The 19,539-nt window shown below is 43.1% G+C and overlaps 1 protein-coding gene across 3 annotated transcripts in view; it reads left to right on the top strand.

Annotated features, from left to right (window-relative positions):
- Nucleotides 1–19,539, top strand: part of fhod3a (formin homology 2 domain containing 3a) — a 58,224-nt gene that overhangs the window by 30,210 nt on the left and 8,475 nt on the right. For 2 of the 3 annotated variants that reach the window (XM_079176031.1, XM_079176029.1), the window contains exons 6-16: nt 7,269–7,363; nt 8,002–8,113; nt 8,269–8,363; nt 9,265–9,408; nt 9,598–9,830; nt 12,881–12,940; nt 13,354–13,488; nt 14,092–14,142; nt 16,272–16,489; nt 17,960–18,280; nt 18,790–19,505. In XM_079176031.1, the coding sequence (XP_079032157.1) occupies nt 7,269–7,363; nt 8,002–8,113; nt 8,269–8,363; nt 9,265–9,408; nt 9,598–9,830; nt 12,881–12,940; nt 13,354–13,488; nt 14,092–14,142; nt 16,272–16,489; nt 17,960–18,280; nt 18,790–19,505 (2,180 nt within the window). The remainder of the gene's footprint in view (nt 1–7,268; nt 7,364–8,001; nt 8,114–8,268; nt 8,364–9,264; nt 9,409–9,597; nt 9,831–12,880; nt 12,941–13,353; nt 13,489–14,091; nt 14,143–16,271; nt 16,490–17,959; nt 18,281–18,789; nt 19,506–19,539) is intronic. The other variant, XM_079176030.1, reaches the window with a different exon arrangement.

Below are 19,539 nucleotides of genomic sequence, written 5' to 3'. Positions count from 1 at the left end.
CAACAGAGCAACAGAGGTGGTTTTTTTGCTGAGTTGCACAACCACAGGTTAAACTTTCAGTTTCAATTCTGAAGAAGTTCCTGTGGAAATCCCCTAACACTCCATTACCAATAAAAAACAGAAGGGAACATCATGACCAACTTTTGATTACAAAGAGTAACAAATGAACATTTAACAAATGTGTTTTCAGTGAAAAAAGATGTTATTGCAATGTTAAAATCATCAGATATTTTGATACAATAAATCATCAGTCTGCAGATATTTTCTAATCAAAGCTGGTAGTTCTCAAAGCACCAAAAGAAACCTGCTTTGAAATGAGTATTTCTCTATCACAGTAGGAAAAAAATTCAAGTAAAAGTAAGGAAACAAAACATCTTAATTATTATTCATGAAGAGACTAACACTCTTTCAAGAACTTCAAACAGTGACAAGAGGACGGACCCAACACAACTAGAGCAATCTCCTCTGTGAAAAAATAGAAGAAAATGATTGTATATTTATAAAACGAGAGCAGCGAACAGGGTTGGGGGGGGGGGGGCGGAGCCAGCAGTAACAGCTTCAAAGATGACAGGCTTGTGGTCCGAGAACGTTGCTTCACAAATTTCACTGATGCTTACAGAAATACCAACAGATAAAACCAGGTCCAATGTATGACCGTGTTCATGAGTGGGACCAGACACTAGCTGCTCAAGATTAAAAGAGTCAATCAGGTTTAAAAAGTCATTCACCGTTGGCTTAAAGGAGCAGCGCACATGAATATTAAAATCACCAAAAATTAAAATACTATCATACTTTGGAACGATTTCAGCTAAAAATTCAGAGAACTCCCGGATAAAAACACCATTGGGTTTAGGAGGCCGATAGACAAGTGCGCATAAAGTTCTGGTGGACTGTGAAAACTCAAAGAGTTGAAGCTCAAAGCTGGAGAATGGATCCATTTTAACCTGGCGGCAACAGAGACTGCTCTTAAAGACTGTGGCAAGCCCACCACCTCTACCAGTCAGCCTGGGAGAGTTACTGTATCCACAGTCAGTGGGGACAAGCTCTGAGAAGGCACTGGGTTCATCTTCAAGCCAGGTTTCTGTCAGACACAGAACATCCATCTCGTGGGAGTCAAAAAAGTTCTTTAAAATGAAAGTCTTGTTGGTCAGTGAACTGACATTAGCTAAGGCCATTCTAATCTTCAAGCAGTTCCGAGCCGATTTGGAGGCACGGCTGAATGAACGGAGGTTGGAAAAGTTCGCTCCGCCGTGGTGGCGAAGGGACCGTGGGTGGTGGCCTCACTGATGTAACCGTCTGTATGGGAAACTAAGCTGCTGCAGATGGCGGATCGCTGAGCCCATAGGGGGAGCTGCCGGGGTCATGCGGCTGATGAATGAACGTAGAGGAAGAGTGACAGAGTGCCAGAGGACAGGGGATCCAGGATCGCGTGTGTCAGGTGTAAACAGTCAGTCATGTGGATTGGAGTGAACAGTGTACTGAATATTGTCTGTTAGCACTTTAGCGCCAGCTTTGTTCGGGTGTAATCCGTCTCTTGCGTAGAGGCTGCGACGATTCCAAAACAAGTTAAAGTTGTCAATAAAACCAACATTGTGAGCCCTGCAAGCGGACTGCAGCCAGATGTTGAGTGTGCGGATCCTGCTAAAACGAATGGACCCGCGGTTGAGAGTCGGAATGGGGCCAGATAAAAACACTTCCTTTCCTGATTTTTTAAGTAACTCTAGAAGATGGTTAAAGTCTTTTTTTGTCAGTTCAGAGTGTTCTCTGGCTGTGTCATTAGTTCCAACGTGCACGATGAGTCTCTTTACTGAAGAGGGGAGCCTTGGCAGAAGTGATTGGAGGTCCGCCAGAATGTCAGGAACAGTCGAACCGGGAAAGCTGCGAGTGTCCGCATTGAAAAAGCGAACGCCTCTAATCACGGAGTCACCAACAATGAGGGTTGCAGGAGGGAAGAGCGGGCAAATGGATGGTAACTGAGGGCCGAGGTCAAGGGGCAACCTATGCTGTATTGGAGGCCCGGTTTGCGGTGCTTCAGTTGGCTTGGACAGGGAAGTGGGGCTTGACCCACAGGGGTCATTTATTTCCTTAATCAGGATGCCGTAAGGTCGAATGGAGCTCTCCACTATCTGTTTCTCCTCCTCCGCAGGAGCTCCTTTGGGAACAGGAACGAGCCAGTAATCAGATCGTTGGCAAATCTCTCTCTTCTCAGGATTGATTCGATTTTGCAGGATCACTTTGTAACTCTTCCCAGTCGTCTCCGATGTGAAAGTCTTGGCATAATCTTTCTCAGCAACATGTATGTCTGGCGTTGAGTAGATTCCTCTGCCATACAAGGCTCTGTGTCCGGCTGTGTAGTTGCTCCTGATGATGCCTTTGACTCCATCTAAGCTTGTTCCGTGGTAGGAAACAGGCCATTCTCCAGGTACAGAGTGACTCCTCCATCCGTCTGTGCCCAACCAGGCGTCTCCATCTGGATATCTACCTTTGACCTTTAAGGCCATGCGGTACCAACCTTTTGGGCGCTGGTAACGCTCATCCCCTCTCATGAACCCATCCGAGTCAGAGAGACCAGTGAAGTCCCAGTCATACGCAGAGTCAAAAAACTTTTCTGCATTAATGAAAACATCTTCAGCACAAGCCTGTTGTTTCCCGATGAGGTTGTGGAGATGAAAGTCGTCAACAGACAAAATGTTTCCTGTCGTCTGGCATCTTTTCCTGTCAAAGGGTGTTACATTTTGTCCAAAAAGCAAAGATATAACTTCAACCTTCAAATCCGAGTCCATATACATGGTTGAGGAGGATGAGAACAATGTTTCTCTCTTCTTCTCTTGTTCACAATGTGTGTGAGCTGAGCTCTCTCTCTTCACAGAAACATGTTTTTAGGGGTTTTTATTTTCATTTTAGTTTTGTCAGTTGGCAGAGTTTCACAACCGCTGGTTAAACTTTCAGTATCAATTCTGCAGGAGTTCCTGCAGAAATCCCCTAACACCCCAGCACCAATAAAAAACGGAAGGGAAAATCATTAACAAGTCTTTATTTACAAAGAGTAACAAATGAACATTTAACAAACATGTTTTCAGTGTAACCAGGAAACTGGATTTAGTAAAGTTCACTGAAAAAGATGTTATTGCAATGTTAAAATCATCAGATGTTTTGATGCAATAAATCATCAGAGTCTGTTGATATGTTCTAATCAAAGCTGGTAGTTCTCAAAGCACCAAAAAAAAGCTGCTTTGAAATGAGTATTTCTCTATCACAGTAGGAAAGAAATTCAAGTAAAAGTAAGGAAACAAAACATCTTAATTATTATTCATGAAGAGACTAACACTCTTTCAAGAACTTCAAACAGTGACAAGAGCACGGACCCAACACAACTAGAGCAATCTCCTCTGTGAACAAAAACAAGAAAGTTGTATATTTAACAAAATTCATGTAGGACCCGTATCATTCGTAGTAAGAAGCTGATTGACAAAAAAGGTTTTCAGGCCTTTATGTATGCAATAATGTATGCAATAAAGCTATATTGTAGAAACATACTCCTTATATTATGTGCTCGTGTTTTTGATCTTCCATCCCAACTATTTTGGACATAGCTTTGTTAATCGGTTTATAAAATGGATTAAAAGATAATTAAAATTCTACATCGTTAAGACAGTATGGTAGCAGACAAGGGGAGACATAACCCTGGAATAAAGCTCTGAAAAGGCCCCACGAGCAACCGACAATGAGACACCTTGCTCTGACTCTACCTAAACAGCTTCATCATCGCCTGTATCATCTCCTCTTGTTCACGATGTGTGTGAGCTCTCTCTCTTCACAGAAACTTGTTTTCAACAGTGCAACAGAGGACAGCTACGACAGAAACCTGTTTTACATTCCCGTCTTTGAAAGTATTTCAAAAATCTTGTTCTACTGACTTTGAAGTGGAACATGTAAATGGTCATTATACGAGTGCTATATCTCAAAGGTTGGCTTAACATCATAGCAGGAGTCTTGGCTGTATGTCAAGGAGGGCGTGAAGCTGCAACTTCTGCTTTCATCGATACTGGGCTCCAAGCTCATTCAGTGAGAGAGAAACCACACCTCAACTACTGCATATAAACTAACATTGCAAATACAGTGGAAAACAACACCGCTGAGGCTTGAAAAAAACCTGCATCCATATAATTTCTATTTCCTGCTTTTTGTCTGTCATAAGGTATCAAGATGTGCCCTCTCAATCTTAGTTTTGAATCATTATTCATTACAGAGAGTTCTCAATTCTTCTCTTCAGATCGTACCAAACCATTTGTATTATAAGGACTGTGGTGTTTTTTGTTTTGTCTGGTAACAGAGCTACACAACCGATGGCTAAACTTTAGGTTTCAAGAGTCTCTGTAGGAAATCCCCGAACAACCCAGCACCAATAAAACACTGAAGGGAAGATAATTAACAACTCTTTATTTATATCGAGTAACAAATGAACAATTAACAAACATGTTTTCAGGTATAACAAGGAAACAGAATTGAAAAATAAGTCTTTGTAGTGTTAACATCATCAGATGCTTTGATACAATAAATCATCAGACATTGATTTTCTTTAAGAGTCTTAACCACACGATTCTGCTTATATTTTCTAATCATAGCTGATATTTCTCAAAGCACCGAAAAACTTTTCACATCAGTGTTTCCCTATAACAGTAAGAAAAGTGTTTAAGTAAAAGTTAGGAAACAAAACATCTTCCGTTGTCATTCATGAAATGAATTCCCATCAACAACTCGGTCTTTTCCTCGGCACTGTGTGTGTGCGCGGTTCATTGACAGGTTTTTCCCATCAGCCCTGCCCACATCACTGCAGCAGTCTCTCAGGTGATATAACAACAAACTCGTAATGTGTTTGTGTTGTTGATCTTCCATCCCGACAATTTTGGACACAACATTTTTGTTAATTGGTTTATACAATGGATAGAAATGAAAAGATTAGACACTTGCCCTGGCTAATACCCAAACAGTGATAGAACTGTGGAATACAATGAATAAAAAATACTACCGAGTAAACCAGCCTCATTGTCATTGCTTTCCTTGTCATTTATTTCCTTAATCAGGATGCCGTAAGGTCGAATGGAGCTCTCCACTATCTGTTTCTCCTTCGCAGTAGAAGCTCCTTTGGGAACAGGAATGAGCCAGTAATCAGATCTTTGGCAAATCTCTCTCTTCTTAGGATTGATTCGATTTTGCAGGATCACTTTGTAACTCTTCCCAGTCGTCTCCGATGTGAAAGTCTTGGCATAGTCTTCTTTCTCAGCAACATGTATGTCTGGCGTTGAGTAGATTCCTCTGCCATACAAGGCTCTGTGTCCGGCTGTGTAGTTGCTCCTGATGATGCCTTTGACTCCATCTAAGCTTGTTCCGTGGTAGGAAACAGGCCATTCCCCAGGTACAGAGTGACTCCTCCATCCTTTTGTGCCCAACCAGGCGTCTCCATCTGGATATCTACCTTTGACCTTTAAGGCCATGCGGTACCAACCTTTTGGGCGCTGGTAAAGCTCATCCCCTCTCTTACACTCAGCCGAGTCAGAGAGATCAGTGAAGTCGTAATCATACACGGAGTCAAAAAACGTTTGCGCGTCGATGAAAAATTGCTTCCCACGAGTCTGTTGTCGCCCGATGAGGTTGTGCAGATGAAAGTCATCAACACTCAAAATATTGTCTTTTGTCTTGCATAAGTTCTTGTCATAGGGTTTAACGATTTGTCCAAGAACTGAAGACAAAACTTCAGCTTTCAAATTTGAGTCCATATACATGGTTGAGGAGGATGAAATCAAACTCGTTTCTTCTGTCTCTTGTTCTCGATGTGTGTGAGCTGACCTCTCTCTTTCTTCTCAGAAACCTTTTTTATTATCTACGTAGGTCGTAGCGTTATATAACAGAATTGTTTTCACTTTCATTTTGACTCGTTATGAATCTAAAATAATCTGTGCTGATGTGCTGACTAGAACAACAAAGAAAAATATGTTAGCTATGGCAGAAACCTGTTTCAAATACTTTGCCAGCTTGAAAGACCTTAACAATATTGCTTTAGTGACGTTGAATGGAAAATGTAAATAAAGTGCATGTAAGAGGTTGGCTTACCATCAACAGCAGGAAACTTGGTCATAAAAGGAGGGAGTGGAACTGTAAAGTCTGCTGACAGTAAACTCAAAGTTCATTCAGTCAGGGGGAAACCATATCTCAACTCCTGTATATAAAATAATAACAATGAAATTAAAGTGCAAAACAACACCACTGAGGCTTGAAAAAAAAGTTGTGTCCATTTCTATTTTCTGCTTGATTTTAATTTTTTTTGTCTGTCATAACGTCTCAAGATTTGTCTTTTCAATCTGTGTTTTGAATCATAATTATTTACAGAGACTTCTCCATTTTCTTAACTTGAAATCATATCAAACTATTTGTACTGTAAGTACTTTGATAAAAAACAGTAACACAAGACACCTGCGTGGTCTGTCAGCCAACAGTCTGTCTTCTTTCAAACCTTGCTTGGTATCTCGCTTGTTTTTATTGCCCAGCATTACCTGGTGGAATAATGTTGGCTGGGCAACGTGCAATGTGCATCACATTTATCATTAATAAGTAAAGTAGCCCACGGAGGAGATATTCAATACATTTTATCATGTCCATTGTATTTCGGTCATGCCACACGTTCATGTTTGCTAAAGACAAGACTTTGAGTCCAAATACATACACATACATACAAAATCCCATATCAAATTACCTATTAAAGTTGCATCCATCCACCACAGAAAAATCTAATTTATATTTTGGTTAAGTGTCCAGTTCTCTTCTCTCCACCTCAACTTTCTAACCAGGCTCCAGGTTTCTGAGTAGGCCGGCATCTCATTAGACTTCCTTCTCAGTCAGCTGTTTTGTGTGGATTTTCCAGAAGTCTTAGCAAACAAGTTCTCAAGTAATTTAAGGAACATATATTACATTTGTACTTTATTATCCTTTAATGTTTAAGCAGGTTGAGCTGGATCTACTTAGGCTTGAAAACAATTACTTTTCCAAATCATTTCCATTTTCTGCTCTTTGTGTTTTAAAGATCATAAAGATCCAAGGGAGGAAACTTTTAGTCCCTGTTATATATATAGCTACTGTAGATGGACCTGTGTGCTGCACACAGTTGCAATTTGGTGTGCTCGGTTGGTTTGTTTACAGCAAGTGTTGAGTCGTCTTTCTATATTTGTCCTCTCCCTCTAACTTTTTGTTTCATTCTCCTCCCTCTTTCTCAGCTCTGGGGCAAATCATGCTGTATGTAGATGGGATGAACGGTGTCATTGGGCATGCTGAGACAATCCAGTGGCTGTACACTCTTGTTGGCTCAAAGGTATAGCCGATCCATACAAAAAAAACAAAAAAAAACCTAAATGTACACACACTCACATACACACCCACTCAAGCAGGCTGTCGATGTATTCTGTGTGTCCTGACTTGTTTGTGGTGTCTTTTGTTGGCCTTGTGGTATTTTCATAACTGTGTGAAGGTGCTCTGTTGCACTTAAAGTATCAGTTTTCATTACAGTGGCTGAAGCACAACATTGCATTGTTTCTTTTTTTTTTTGTTTAAAAAATTTATAAAAATGCCTTTAATTTGAATATTATTCAATATGGACATATAGTAGCACATTTATAACAAAAGGACTCCCTATCGTTATCTAATATTAAGCTTGTAAAACTTGGAGTAACATCATTAAGCCATCTTATCATCATTGAGACAACATTATTTAGAGATATACATATAAACATAAATAAGGTCTATATGAATTTCCTTGTTGCCCATATGGCTAAATCTATATCATGTGAATTTAAACTGTCTTGTCTAGAAGCCCATAATAAACAAGGATTCAAAGATATATCATGATGCGAATAGAATAGAAAAATATGTTTCCAACATGATGGCCACCATAATATATCCATTGTTTGTGTTGTATCTGTGTGTTTCTAACTTTGTATTCCTCCTCTCTAGTTCCGTCTGGTGGTAAAAACAACTCTGAAGCTATTGTTGGTGTTTGTTGAGTACTCCGAGTCCAACTCCCCGCTGCTGATAGAAGCCATCACCTCTGTGGACACCAAGAGAGGTATTAAATCAGTCAACACGCCACCAGCTGCAGAGGAGCTTGTTCTCACTCATTATTCAGTGTTATTTAACTGTTTAGTTTCTGGCCCAGGTTGGCATATAAGGAGGTGTGGTTGCATCGGGAGTGACTTTTATCTGTAATGGACTGATTTCCAGGATGCAAGCCGTGGTCCAATACTATGGAGATTTTGCAAGAGAAGGACGGAGTGGACACAGAGCTGCTGGTCTACGCCATGACCCTCATTAATAAGGTGCCCATGTCTGTAGTGTTTGTATACTGAATGTTTATATACTTTTTTATTATTGTGTACTGGATAGAGGAAAATATAACAGTATTACAGACCAGACCGGCATCTCGTCATCCAAAAGGCCACACCGTATTTTGGGGGAAAGCTGTCACATTAGAAGAGAAATGGGAAAATTCTGGAAATAAGATACTTGAATATTCCCTTTCAGTGTGGTAAATAACTAAATGATGCAGTTATTACCGATGGATAGATAGCTTCAGTACAGTCATAGAGTACATCAGCATCAGACTATAGATCAAACAGCTGGCTATAAACAGGTTGGTTATTAACAGATGACATTTAGCCCAACAATACCAGGTGATTCTTTCAACTATGTATAAGCAATATCCGATGACTGGGTTGACCCAGGACTGAAGGGGCATGACGGCAAACTGATCGACCTTAATTTAGTATCTTGAACTCAAGACAAGGTCACAAAATACTTATTCGACATTTATATAAAACAACCTTTTGTTGAACAACAAATACAACATACAACTGGTCAACATTATGATTCAAACACACGTAAAATTGCATTGACATCTATGGGATCTTCAGTTTTCTAATCCCCTCAACAAGTGGCTCAACCTTGAGGTTTTGCAAAAGTACCCGTACTGTATGTGCCATTCTAGTCTTTTCTTTCCTTAATGTTTTTTAATTCATTTTGTTATCAAAGATATCCTAGGGTTTCCCCCAACATCTCTTTAATTGTGCTGTTTCAGGGATTCTCTGCCCCAACTATAATGAAATTACTGTAAATGCAACATTGCACTATCTGGGAATTTAGCCACTTAAATGTTTATTAAAAGCATTTCAAACCTCAGTTACGTCTTGATGACTTATCCGTCTCCTTTTCTCTTTGCAGACACTTGCAGCACTGCCTGATCAGGACTCATTTTACGACATGGTCGATGGTCTGGAGGAACAAGGCATGGACACAGTGTCCCAAAGACATCTGGGGCGGAAAGGCACAGATCTGGACTTGGTTGAGCAGCTCAACATCTATGAGGTTTGAGACACACAAAGTCATAAGATCACAAGGAAGATATTGTCAGCTGATATTTGGGTTTTGTTTAAGATGTCAGCTAGTAAGTGCTGCTCACATTCAATGAATGGGACTCCATACAGTATTTATAGTACATTTGCTCAATACATCAGTTCTCCGTCACAACTCCCACCCAATCTACTTTTCCTCCAGATGACCCTACGGCATGAAGATGGCGACGATGACAGCCAGCCTCCACCAATGGGACGCCGGGACCGCCGACGAGTCAGCCTTGGGGGCGGTGACAAAAAGTGTGGCCTAGAGAGAAGGCGGAGCCGCAGGGCCTCTCTTGGGCGATCCGGTCAGGCCTCCCCCTGCAGCCCGTCCCCACAGAGAGCCGGCTTCCAGCCTTTCAATGGACAGAGAGCTGAGGACACGAGCGAGAGGTGAGAGACTGGGAAGATGAAGGAGTGTCGGGATTAACAAGTTATAGGAACATTATAAAAAGCGTTATAAAGGTGTTGGTTTTCAGCAGGAGAAAAGAATGATTGATGCCAAATCTTTTGTTATCCCTTTTGAGACGCACTTGTTAACTGAGCCCAACGGGGAAGTACTGACTGTCTTGTACCAACATTTTCTGCTCCAGAGCGCTGTCAGGTTTCCTTCCATCCATGTAAGTTCAAAGGTCTCTTAGAAAGAAGTTCAGCTGCTGACCTCTGTGGCCTTCTGCCTATGGTTTCCTACCCCTGCTCCTCACCTACATGCTGTAACATACTCGTGTGTCTCGTGTCACCATTGAGCACTCTGAGTGGGCTTTTTATTCTGCATGATGGAAATACTGGTGCAGACTTGTACTCCACTTAAAGTGATAAAAAAGCTGCACAAGCCTCCAGCGTTTGTGATTCTAACACAAGCTTACACTTTATTAAAACCATCACAGGCTTATTTCAGTGCTGTGTATGTATGCACAAAAAGGGGAATTAAAGCCGGCTGTAGCTGCTAAACTCAGGTAAATCTTTCCTCTTTATGTCCTCAACACTTTGTCTCTTTATCCTGTCAGTTTGTAACGTGACCGAAGCAGGTTATGTCCGTCGCACCCGTTAGCATTAAAATGGTGGTTGTGTGTAGGAGTGTGCATTCTAGCACACATTTGTATCTTGAAACGGAAGTAAAATTCGACATAGTTGTGTGTGAACCCACTTGCATATGGTTGATTGAATGAAGTAATGTGTGGAAGTCAGAAAAACAAACAAAACATGTATTGGCCGTCCCATTCGTCGCACACACATGGCTCTGGTCTTGTGGAACAACACCTGGCAGCACACTCCGACTCGGCTGCAACAAGGTTCGTCTGGTTTCACGAGGCAATGCTGTCGGGTGACGCTGATCTCAAGTCAGTTTTTCAGCCATGGCTTATTCTCCTCTCAGCATTCCTTTCCCTTTCCATGTCAACATCTACTTGTGCATGTAAAACTACCTTCCTGGAGACATGGAGTGTGTAATGTGAAACATTCACCCTCCCTTTCCCCTGTTTCATTTCTGTGTTTTCTCTTTGTCTTAAACCTTTTTCTGTCACTTAATTCCTTGTCCATGTCCTTGTCTGTTGTCTTTGAGTGTCATACATGTTTTTGTGGTTTGATTGTGCAGTTGTTAATATTATTTCCACACATCAATCTCATCTAACCCTCCGTCTCTCCCTTCCTCCTTTTGTTCCCTTCCGTCTGTTCATTTCTTCAAAAGTGTGGTGATTTCCATTTGCATGCTTGTCTTATGTATCGCATCATCTCTCCCTCAATCCTCCCCTCCCACCCAACCATCCATTCATCCTTCCCCACCCTGCCTCTACAGAGAGGAAGAATGTGAGGATGGGATGGAGGAGGAGGAGGAGGAGGAGGAAGAGGAGACTCCAGTGACTGAGTCTGATTCAGATGAGCAGGAGGGGGCTGATACAGTGTCTAAACTGACCACCCTCAGGTATTTTAGGGCATGGTGGTAACATGTAAATGAAGTAATGACCTGTGGTCTTATAGTACATAGGCGGTCTGTATATGAAGCCACGAAGCTCTTTAGTTGTCTCTGTTTTCGGTTGGTTTGATCTCCTTGTGGCTTATGTACTTGGTTTAGGCTCCAGTGGGTTACACATGGTACTACTTCTCTTTCATTTGCCCAGTTTCGTCCATTTATTCCTCTCAATCCATTCCTTTGTTCCCAGCCCGGCCAGGCACCTTCCAACCATAGTTCCCCGAACAACCGTCCAGTCCATCACCATCACTTCCAGAAAGGAGAATATAAAAGAGGAGGAGCGGAGGAATCGGACTGAACCACCTCCAGCGCCCACCCTCCACTCCCCATCTACTCCCACCTTCTCTCCCCCAGTCTCCTCCCCTCTCAGCCCCCCAGCACAACCCTCCTTTCTGGCCAGCCTGCTGGCCAGGAAGAGGTCCATCGTCACTGTACCGGCTACCAAGGAGGTCAGCCCGCCATCACGCGGCAGCTCCCGTCCCACCCCCGAACACCTGCCTTACATGCCCCACTCACCCTTCCACCTGTTCTCCTACGACCTCGATGAGGAGCCGTCGCCCCCGGCTCCGCCCAAACCCAGCGAGGAGTCACCCAAAACGACGTCTCCCAGGTTAGACGGTCAGGAGAACTCAGTCTCCCATGAGTTCAGGAAGCACAGAACGCTTTCTTTGCAGGTCTTCGGTGTTCCACTTGTACTTTTTCAATTTCCACTTCTTTTTCTGGCTTTCACCCTTGCACCAGCTTGGATCTCTTTGCACCACGTTTGTTTTTCGTCACCTCCGCTTTTCACCAGTTCTTCTCACTTCTTTGACTGCACTGCTTCACACCTTCAGCCTGTCAACTCTTTTATTATCACCTATTGTTCCTTCACGTTTCTCTTTCTTAGCTCTGTCAATGCGTGGATAGTTCACACCTGTTTGCAATCACTGCTTTGTTTCCCAGTGTCACAGCTCTTCCCTTCTTTTCAAATACAGTACCTATATATCTATGTAGCACTGTATATCCTCTCTTCTTTGTATGATTATTTAGTGGAACTCCATTTCCATTCACTGTATTACTACGTACGATTGTTTTCTTGCTATATTAGGACTGTATTTCCACATGAAGTAATCCTATATTCAGATGCTGACTCACAGTCCAATGATTGTGCATATTTACACCATTTCACCTCTGGACAGTTTTAATGTTTGCCTGGCTAAATAACTTGTTAACATAAATATGCTTTAGCAAAGGGTATTCTCCGATTCACAGCGGGCTGATAATGAGGTGAGACTCCTTGCCTGGAATCTTCCAGAAACAACACAGCCGTTATGAGTCAATGCCACTCTAGTGTTGCACCAACAGCCTTCCTGTTATGTAACAAGGTGTCACATTCGTTTCTCGCCAGCAGCCTTGGTCAATGTGGTGTTGTGTAACTGGGTGACTGAAGATGTCACTGACTGTCAGCCACTTTCTCACCCCTTCTCTCACCCAGGAATGGAAGTCTCACGTCCTACTCCTCCCTCAGCTCTCCAAGTACGCCCACCAGCTCCAGGTGAAAGGAGAGCACCAACATACGCCTGCACACATACATTAAAACATCCTTAAAATACACAGAAATGGTGAAATATTGTGAGAGTAATGTAATATAAGCGGTTAATGCAGAGATAATTTCACTAATTTAGTCGACATTGAGTGTTTTAATAAGGATGGGCAATGTGCATACAGTGCAATTTATTAGAAATATGCTTAAGCCATATTCCAGTTAATTCATTCATTTAAAAATGGACAGTGTGCCACAGTTTGTCACCCCAGACCTCAATCTTTCGCACAAGGCTCTTGGAAGACATGTTTATTATCGCAGCGAAGTGGAGTGCTTAAAAAACCCAAATGGTTCTTGAGAATCACAGCATTGCTGTGCAGTTGTGTAATCAAAACCGTTTATTCTTCTCTCGCCCTTTCCTTCAGGCCTGCTTTGGGAGGTCTTCTCTCCTCCTCTTACCGACAACACCAGGAATCTCTGGCGGCCGAGCGAGAGCGCCGCCGCGGGGAGAGAGAGGAGAGACTGCTGCGGATAGAGAGAGAGGAGAGGAACAAGCACAGGTGAGGCATCGCTGGCTTGGTTTTTGAAAGATCCCCACACAGAGATAAGAGACTGAAAGATCACATAAGAATGTAATTAATTTAAAGGATTTAACCAAAAATGTTGTATTATACTTCTTTATTATACTTATATGTTTTTTTTTTGTTGCGAGATGGTTCTCAGCTCTTGTTGTCACTGGGAGGGCAAATATACCATTACCGTTGGACATTGCCAGCCTAGCTGTTCCCCCTGTTTTCTGGCTTTATTTAAAAAACAGCCTGTTGGCTGTAGCAAATATAAGAGTGGTATCAATCTTTCATCTATTTCTCATACAATTACTACATATCAAGAAAAGAATAATACAGGCATGACTGCATTAAAGTATACAAAGTTGATTACACCGTAATGATAAATGAACATATCTGGATTTGATACATTTTTCAAAAGACCATACAAAAAATGAGAAATAATATGGAATTATGGGTTGTACCAATACCTTGACTGCTTGTGTTTATGATGTGCACACGTGTCATTTTCACACGTGCAGGTCTAAAGAGGACCACAGTGGTGGAAGGTACGATTATTACGTTTTAAAATGTACTGTTTGTGTGTGTGTCTCACAGCCGCGGCTATGTGGATAAAATGGAAGAGGCCAGGCTTGCGCGGGAGGAGAGGTAAGTGTGTGCACTAAATCAAAATCACACACACTCACAGAACAGCTGAACCCACGGGGAATATGTTTCAGCCGGTGGTTTGGGAAGCTTGGTAATAGTGTAATTGTTTTCAGGTTAAAAAGATTGGGGGTGTACTGAACCGATTTTCTTTGCTCCGCCTGCCTGTTTTCTGTTTTTAAGGAGCTGTATTTAACTGCCGCGCTCTGCCAAGGGCCTGATTGTTTTGGCTGCACGCTGTGAGAAAATCGTATTCCAGGATTCGTCGAGCTTTCGCACCGAATGCACGTGCACGTACGCAGACACGCGTTTTACTCAAGCGCATGAACGTTTAAAGACACACAAATAATTTTCATGAGGCTAATAAATAAAATATCTTTGTGTGCAAATGGGAATCACAGGAAACAAGGGATTCACTCAGGAGGGTGAGGTCACGATCAGATTCAGGACTGAACGTACTCAATTCAGCCAAAGTGTTATCTCCCCAACCTCTTTCACCTGAAAACAATTACACCATATTATGTACTGTGCTGTTGCTTTTCCTGTATAGGCTCAAACCTCTTTCAACCTCAATTTAAAGCACCATTGATATAATAACACACATTGTGAGAGTGGAAAGAAGCAAAGGGTGGCGGGGTAAAAGAGCAGTTTAATTCAACAACAGATGGAGGAAACAAGCACCAGACAGAGGTGGACGGAAAGCCAGAGAGGGAGATGAGCTGCTGAGTGAGCACGTGGGACATGTATCCCCCGGAGAGGTTGAAGTATTATGGTGTATTTCACGCTTATCTCACATGAGTTTTTTCCCCTTGGGGGTCACTTCGCTGAGGGACTAATCGGTCTGACAAGATACAGCTCAGTAACACCTGGACAAAAAGGACTATGAAATATGATGGCCTTAATTAATCACAGACAACTCAGTCCAAAGATGATTGTCAATGGCGTGCACACTCGAGCTGGACTGAAACTGGATTCCTGAAGCATGTCGCAAATATTGCCACTGAACAGAAGTTGGATTTCTCCCTGGAACTTTGGTTCATGATCAAATAAAATAAACATAATTCAGGACAGTCATAGCATCGTCATTCACGGTATCACTCATGACTGGGTGTCACCAGGTTTGTAAGTGCACATCTCAGCAGACACATACAAACAGCTTATTAAAGAGTAATTTATGGACATACATTTTTTAAGTGATCTGTTATATTAGAGTGTTTCGCAAACTCAACTCTTTTTATTTTTAAGTTTGTAAAGACATATTAGTATATTGAAGGTTTTTGGTCCACGCTCACAACACACTCACTCGCTCTACTTAACTCTTAATCACATGCACATACACACAAACACTCACACACTCACACACACATTGGTATCCAGTTTCCTCTGAAGTGGCCTGATGCTAATGAACTCTGAACAGAAGCTCTACACATTCATGGTATGGTGGGAAAGAGGAGGGGTTAGAGAAAGAGAGGGAGAGAGAGAAAGGGTCGACTCAGTGCCCTAAATCTTTGTTCTGGCTGGCAGGTTGAGTGGTAAAGTTTGGTAGGGGGAGGAAAGAGAGAGGAAAGGACGGGAGAGGAAAAAGACAAGGGAGGAGAGCTGATCGAGGCACATCTTGAACAGGTTTACTCTGATTCACTTCTGATGTTTGGCCTTTCAGCGGCCAACATTAACTTATCCCCATCTCTCCCATTCTTCTCTCCTGTCGTTCTCCTTTCCTCTCCACCCTCCTACCTAAAGCTGCCTCTTCTTCTCCAAACTCCCTCCGGTTGCACATTTGGACTGCTGGTGATAGCCGAGCGTTTAGCTGGATAGGGGAGGAGAGGAGAGCAGGATGGTGAAACTCTTGACTGCAGGAAATGAGTGATGAACGCGTTGAATGCTTTGTTGGCGATAAATGGGGCGAGTTAGAGGACTGAGGTGGGCTTATAGAGTTGTTGTTAAGGTAACCATAGAAGCTAGAAGTTTGTGATGAATTCAAGGAAACAGTCAGAGTGGTTACTAGTTTAGTGTATGGCAATATATATGGCCAACACAGTGCAGCACTGCTGAGAAAGGCAAGACAGAAGGTGCGTTGTCTCAAACTCTATTTTTGCCTCCTCTGATCCTCCCTCTCGCTCCTTCTCCCTCAGGTATAAGAACGTAGAGCGTCTGGCGTCGGAGGAGTACGAGAGGGAGCACGTACGGGTATCGAGGACTCGCCCTGACCTCAACCTCACCTTTGAACCGGCGGAGGCCTGGCCCTCGTCATCGCGCAGCAGCACCCCATCCTCCTTCGCCTCCCAGGAGGACGCAGAGGCTGACCTCGAAGCCGAGACCCCCGCCACCCCCTACACACCCTCTGAGACTGGTAGGTCATCTGAGAATACCGTTTGATGGAGTAGCTGTCATATGTCAACGCACTACGCACTGTAGTGGCTAAGAACATGGTGTCTCTGTGGGGATATGAGTTATTAAGTCAAAACTGCTTAGATGGTAAGACTGGCAGTCAACTAAAAACTACTGTAAAATTGAACATCTCTTCTGTTTTTTTAGATTCTGTAGCCAAATGCTACCTTTTAAGTTTTGTGTTAAAATATACCATAGCATTCAATATAACTACGGTTCCTAGGTTTGTGATTGTTTCTCCTGCTGGTACTGTTACAATAATTGCAACCACAAACTAATATACACTTCGAACAGTTAATAGTAGTTTAATAAAACAGCAGCAGACAACAGCAGGGCACAGTAAAGAGAGTTGGTTACCTTGCTGAAGAGTTGTAGTTTACTCTGTTGTATCTGTTATTGCAGTCAAAAGAAATGTATCTGTCAGCGCTAATAACAATGAGATAAAACTGCTGTAACGATGGATTACATACACGCATCGCTTCCTGCGCGAAGGCAGGCAATCTGAATCCAGCGTGAGGATGATGGATTCCACCGCTAACGATGACTATGTAGATCTTTATGAAATGTAAATACGTTGAATGGCTATTGCTGAAAGATGACATGACATGACAAAAATAGCATCAAAAAGGGGAGGTTTGACTTTAAGTTTGTGTGTGTTGAAGACGTAAGAGCATTTATTTGACTTTTAATCTGCTGGTTAATACTTATAATTAAAACCAGAAGGTCGGCACTTTAAGTCCCAAAGGTGTGCCCCAAAGCAATCATTCTTAACCTTAAATTGTTTCAGTTTGCAGCCTGCCATTTAAATTAGCATGCAGGCGTGAGCAAAAGAAGGGGCGAGACAGATTGTGTAAAATACTGAGGGAGAGGAGGGGACGCCATCAGGAGGGGGGGGAAATAAAATAACACACAGAGCGAGGATACGGGTGAAAGGGTCAAATGGGTTTTTGAAAGACCTTTTTGAAATTGTAATTCCAAAACATCTTGTATAAGAAAAAAAGCCTTGTTTTGGGAGCTGAGCGCATGCACGGCCATGAGCTGAGGTACTGTAGCTCACTTAGGTGAGTGTATGAGGCTTCACAGTGTCGTGTTATTCTAACCCTGCGTGCATCACTGCATGGACTGTACTGTGGAGTTACGTGTTTGTGTGTGTTTTGACACAAACAGGAACTTAATTCTTCATTTCCTGTCCATATCCTGGTCCTACAACAACCTGGCTTTCTGTACCTGCCATATTGTTTACTTTAGTATGGGTGTGTGTTTTAGTTTTTCTTATTAGTGTGTGTGTGTGTGTGTGTGTGTGGATGTGTGTTGGTACAGAGGCGTCCCATGTGAAGAAATCAAAGACGGCCATGTCACATGCTTCAGACTGTATTTCACTGCACATAGTAAATGGGCAATTCAAAAAATAAAGAAAGATGTTTTTTGACAGCAGAGGCTGATGACTCCAGTGCCAGTGTAGAACCAGAGGAAAAAGAAGCCACTGCTGAAGAGGAGGAAGAACAGAAAGAGGAGGAAGTACAGGAGGAAGCAGCAACAGAAAAGGAGGAGGAAGGCGAAGAGTTTGAGCAGGAACCGGAGAAGGAGAAGGAGAAAGAGGAGGCAGAGGCGGAGGCAGAGGAGGATAGCGGCATCCTAAGCGACAAAGAACGCCAGAATGAGGAAGTGAATGAGAAGGACAACTGCTCGGCCTCCAGCATCTCCTCGGCCAGCAGCACTCTGGAGAGAGAGGAGAGGGGGAGCAATGACAATGGTGGGTAGTTTTGCACATTTCTAGTACCAGTGAGATGCTTTTAAGGGTTTTATTCAGCATGTCGTTCTCTATTGACATCGATTGTTTAATTATTATTTAAGATTAGGATATTCTCAACTAATGTGGCACTATTGCCTCACTCAACACCATTACAGCCAGGTTTAAAGTGGCACTGTGGAATATTTAACCACATGGATGTAATACAATCTGTTTTGGTGAGCAATGTTGAATGCAAACCTAACTCTAAGTCAAGACCAAAGGTCTTTTGTGGTACACTACAGCCTCCCTCAGTAGAGCCCTTCTGCCTCCTAAATGCCATCTTCTTTTAAATTTAACACTTTCAGTTTGTGTTGCAGGCTTGAGTTAAAAAAATGTAGGTCTCAAGCCCAAACCCAGATTTCCCTGATGACATGGTCAAAGTAATTACATTTTTTCTATTGTTGATTATTTAAGTGTGCACTCTTTCTTATATCTCTCTCTCCTCTTAACCCCATCAACCTCCTTCTCAGGCTTTAAGGAGCCAGAGGTGAACGAGCAGTGCAGCAAACTCCTCAACAGCAAGCTCTTCATGCTGAACATGCTGTACTCCCAGAACAAGAAGCCCAGTGATGAGGAGGAGGAAGAAGAGGATGTGGAGAAGGAGAAAGAGAAGGAGAAAGGAGAGGGGGAGGAGGACAAAGAAACTCAGGAGCAGGCCGATGTGCAACAGGGCGACGACCAGGAGAGCGACCACAAGGCTGACATATCAGACCTCCACAGGACCATCCGACCGTTCGCCGAGCGGTTTGGAGAGTTGATCAAGGACCTCGGTTCGGCTCCCCCTCACCTAGATGTCCCGGCCACTGAGCCCCCTCCTCCCCCACCCAAAAAGGAATCGGACACGATCTGGGACCAGCTGCTGGCCAGCCCTCGAGAGCTGCGCATCGGGGACATCAACTTCACCGACCTGACGGAGGAAGATGACAAAGACATTCTGGATGCTGTTTTGATGGCAGGATGCAGTGACCACCCGCCCCCGCCGCCCCCTCCCCCCTGCCTCCCCTTCCTCCCCCGCTTCCCTCCACCCCCACCCATGCTAGGCAGCTGCCCCCCACCCCCTCCCTTGATTGGGATGATGCCGCCTCCTCAGCCCCCTTCCTTTAGCGCCCCAATTCCAGTGCCTCCTCCTTCGGAACCGCCACTCTTCAATAAGAAGAAGAAGACAATCAGGCTCTTCTGGAGCGAGGTGAGTCAAGATACGAATACCACTTCCATCAGTC

Source organism: Pholis gunnellus, assembly GCF_910591455.1.
Source record: "Pholis gunnellus genome assembly, chromosome: 16".
Taxonomy (NCBI): Eukaryota; Metazoa; Chordata; class Actinopteri; order Perciformes; family Pholidae; genus Pholis; species Pholis gunnellus.
Note: the sequence above shows the minus strand (reverse complement) of the source record. Positions and strands in the feature narration are given on the sequence as shown.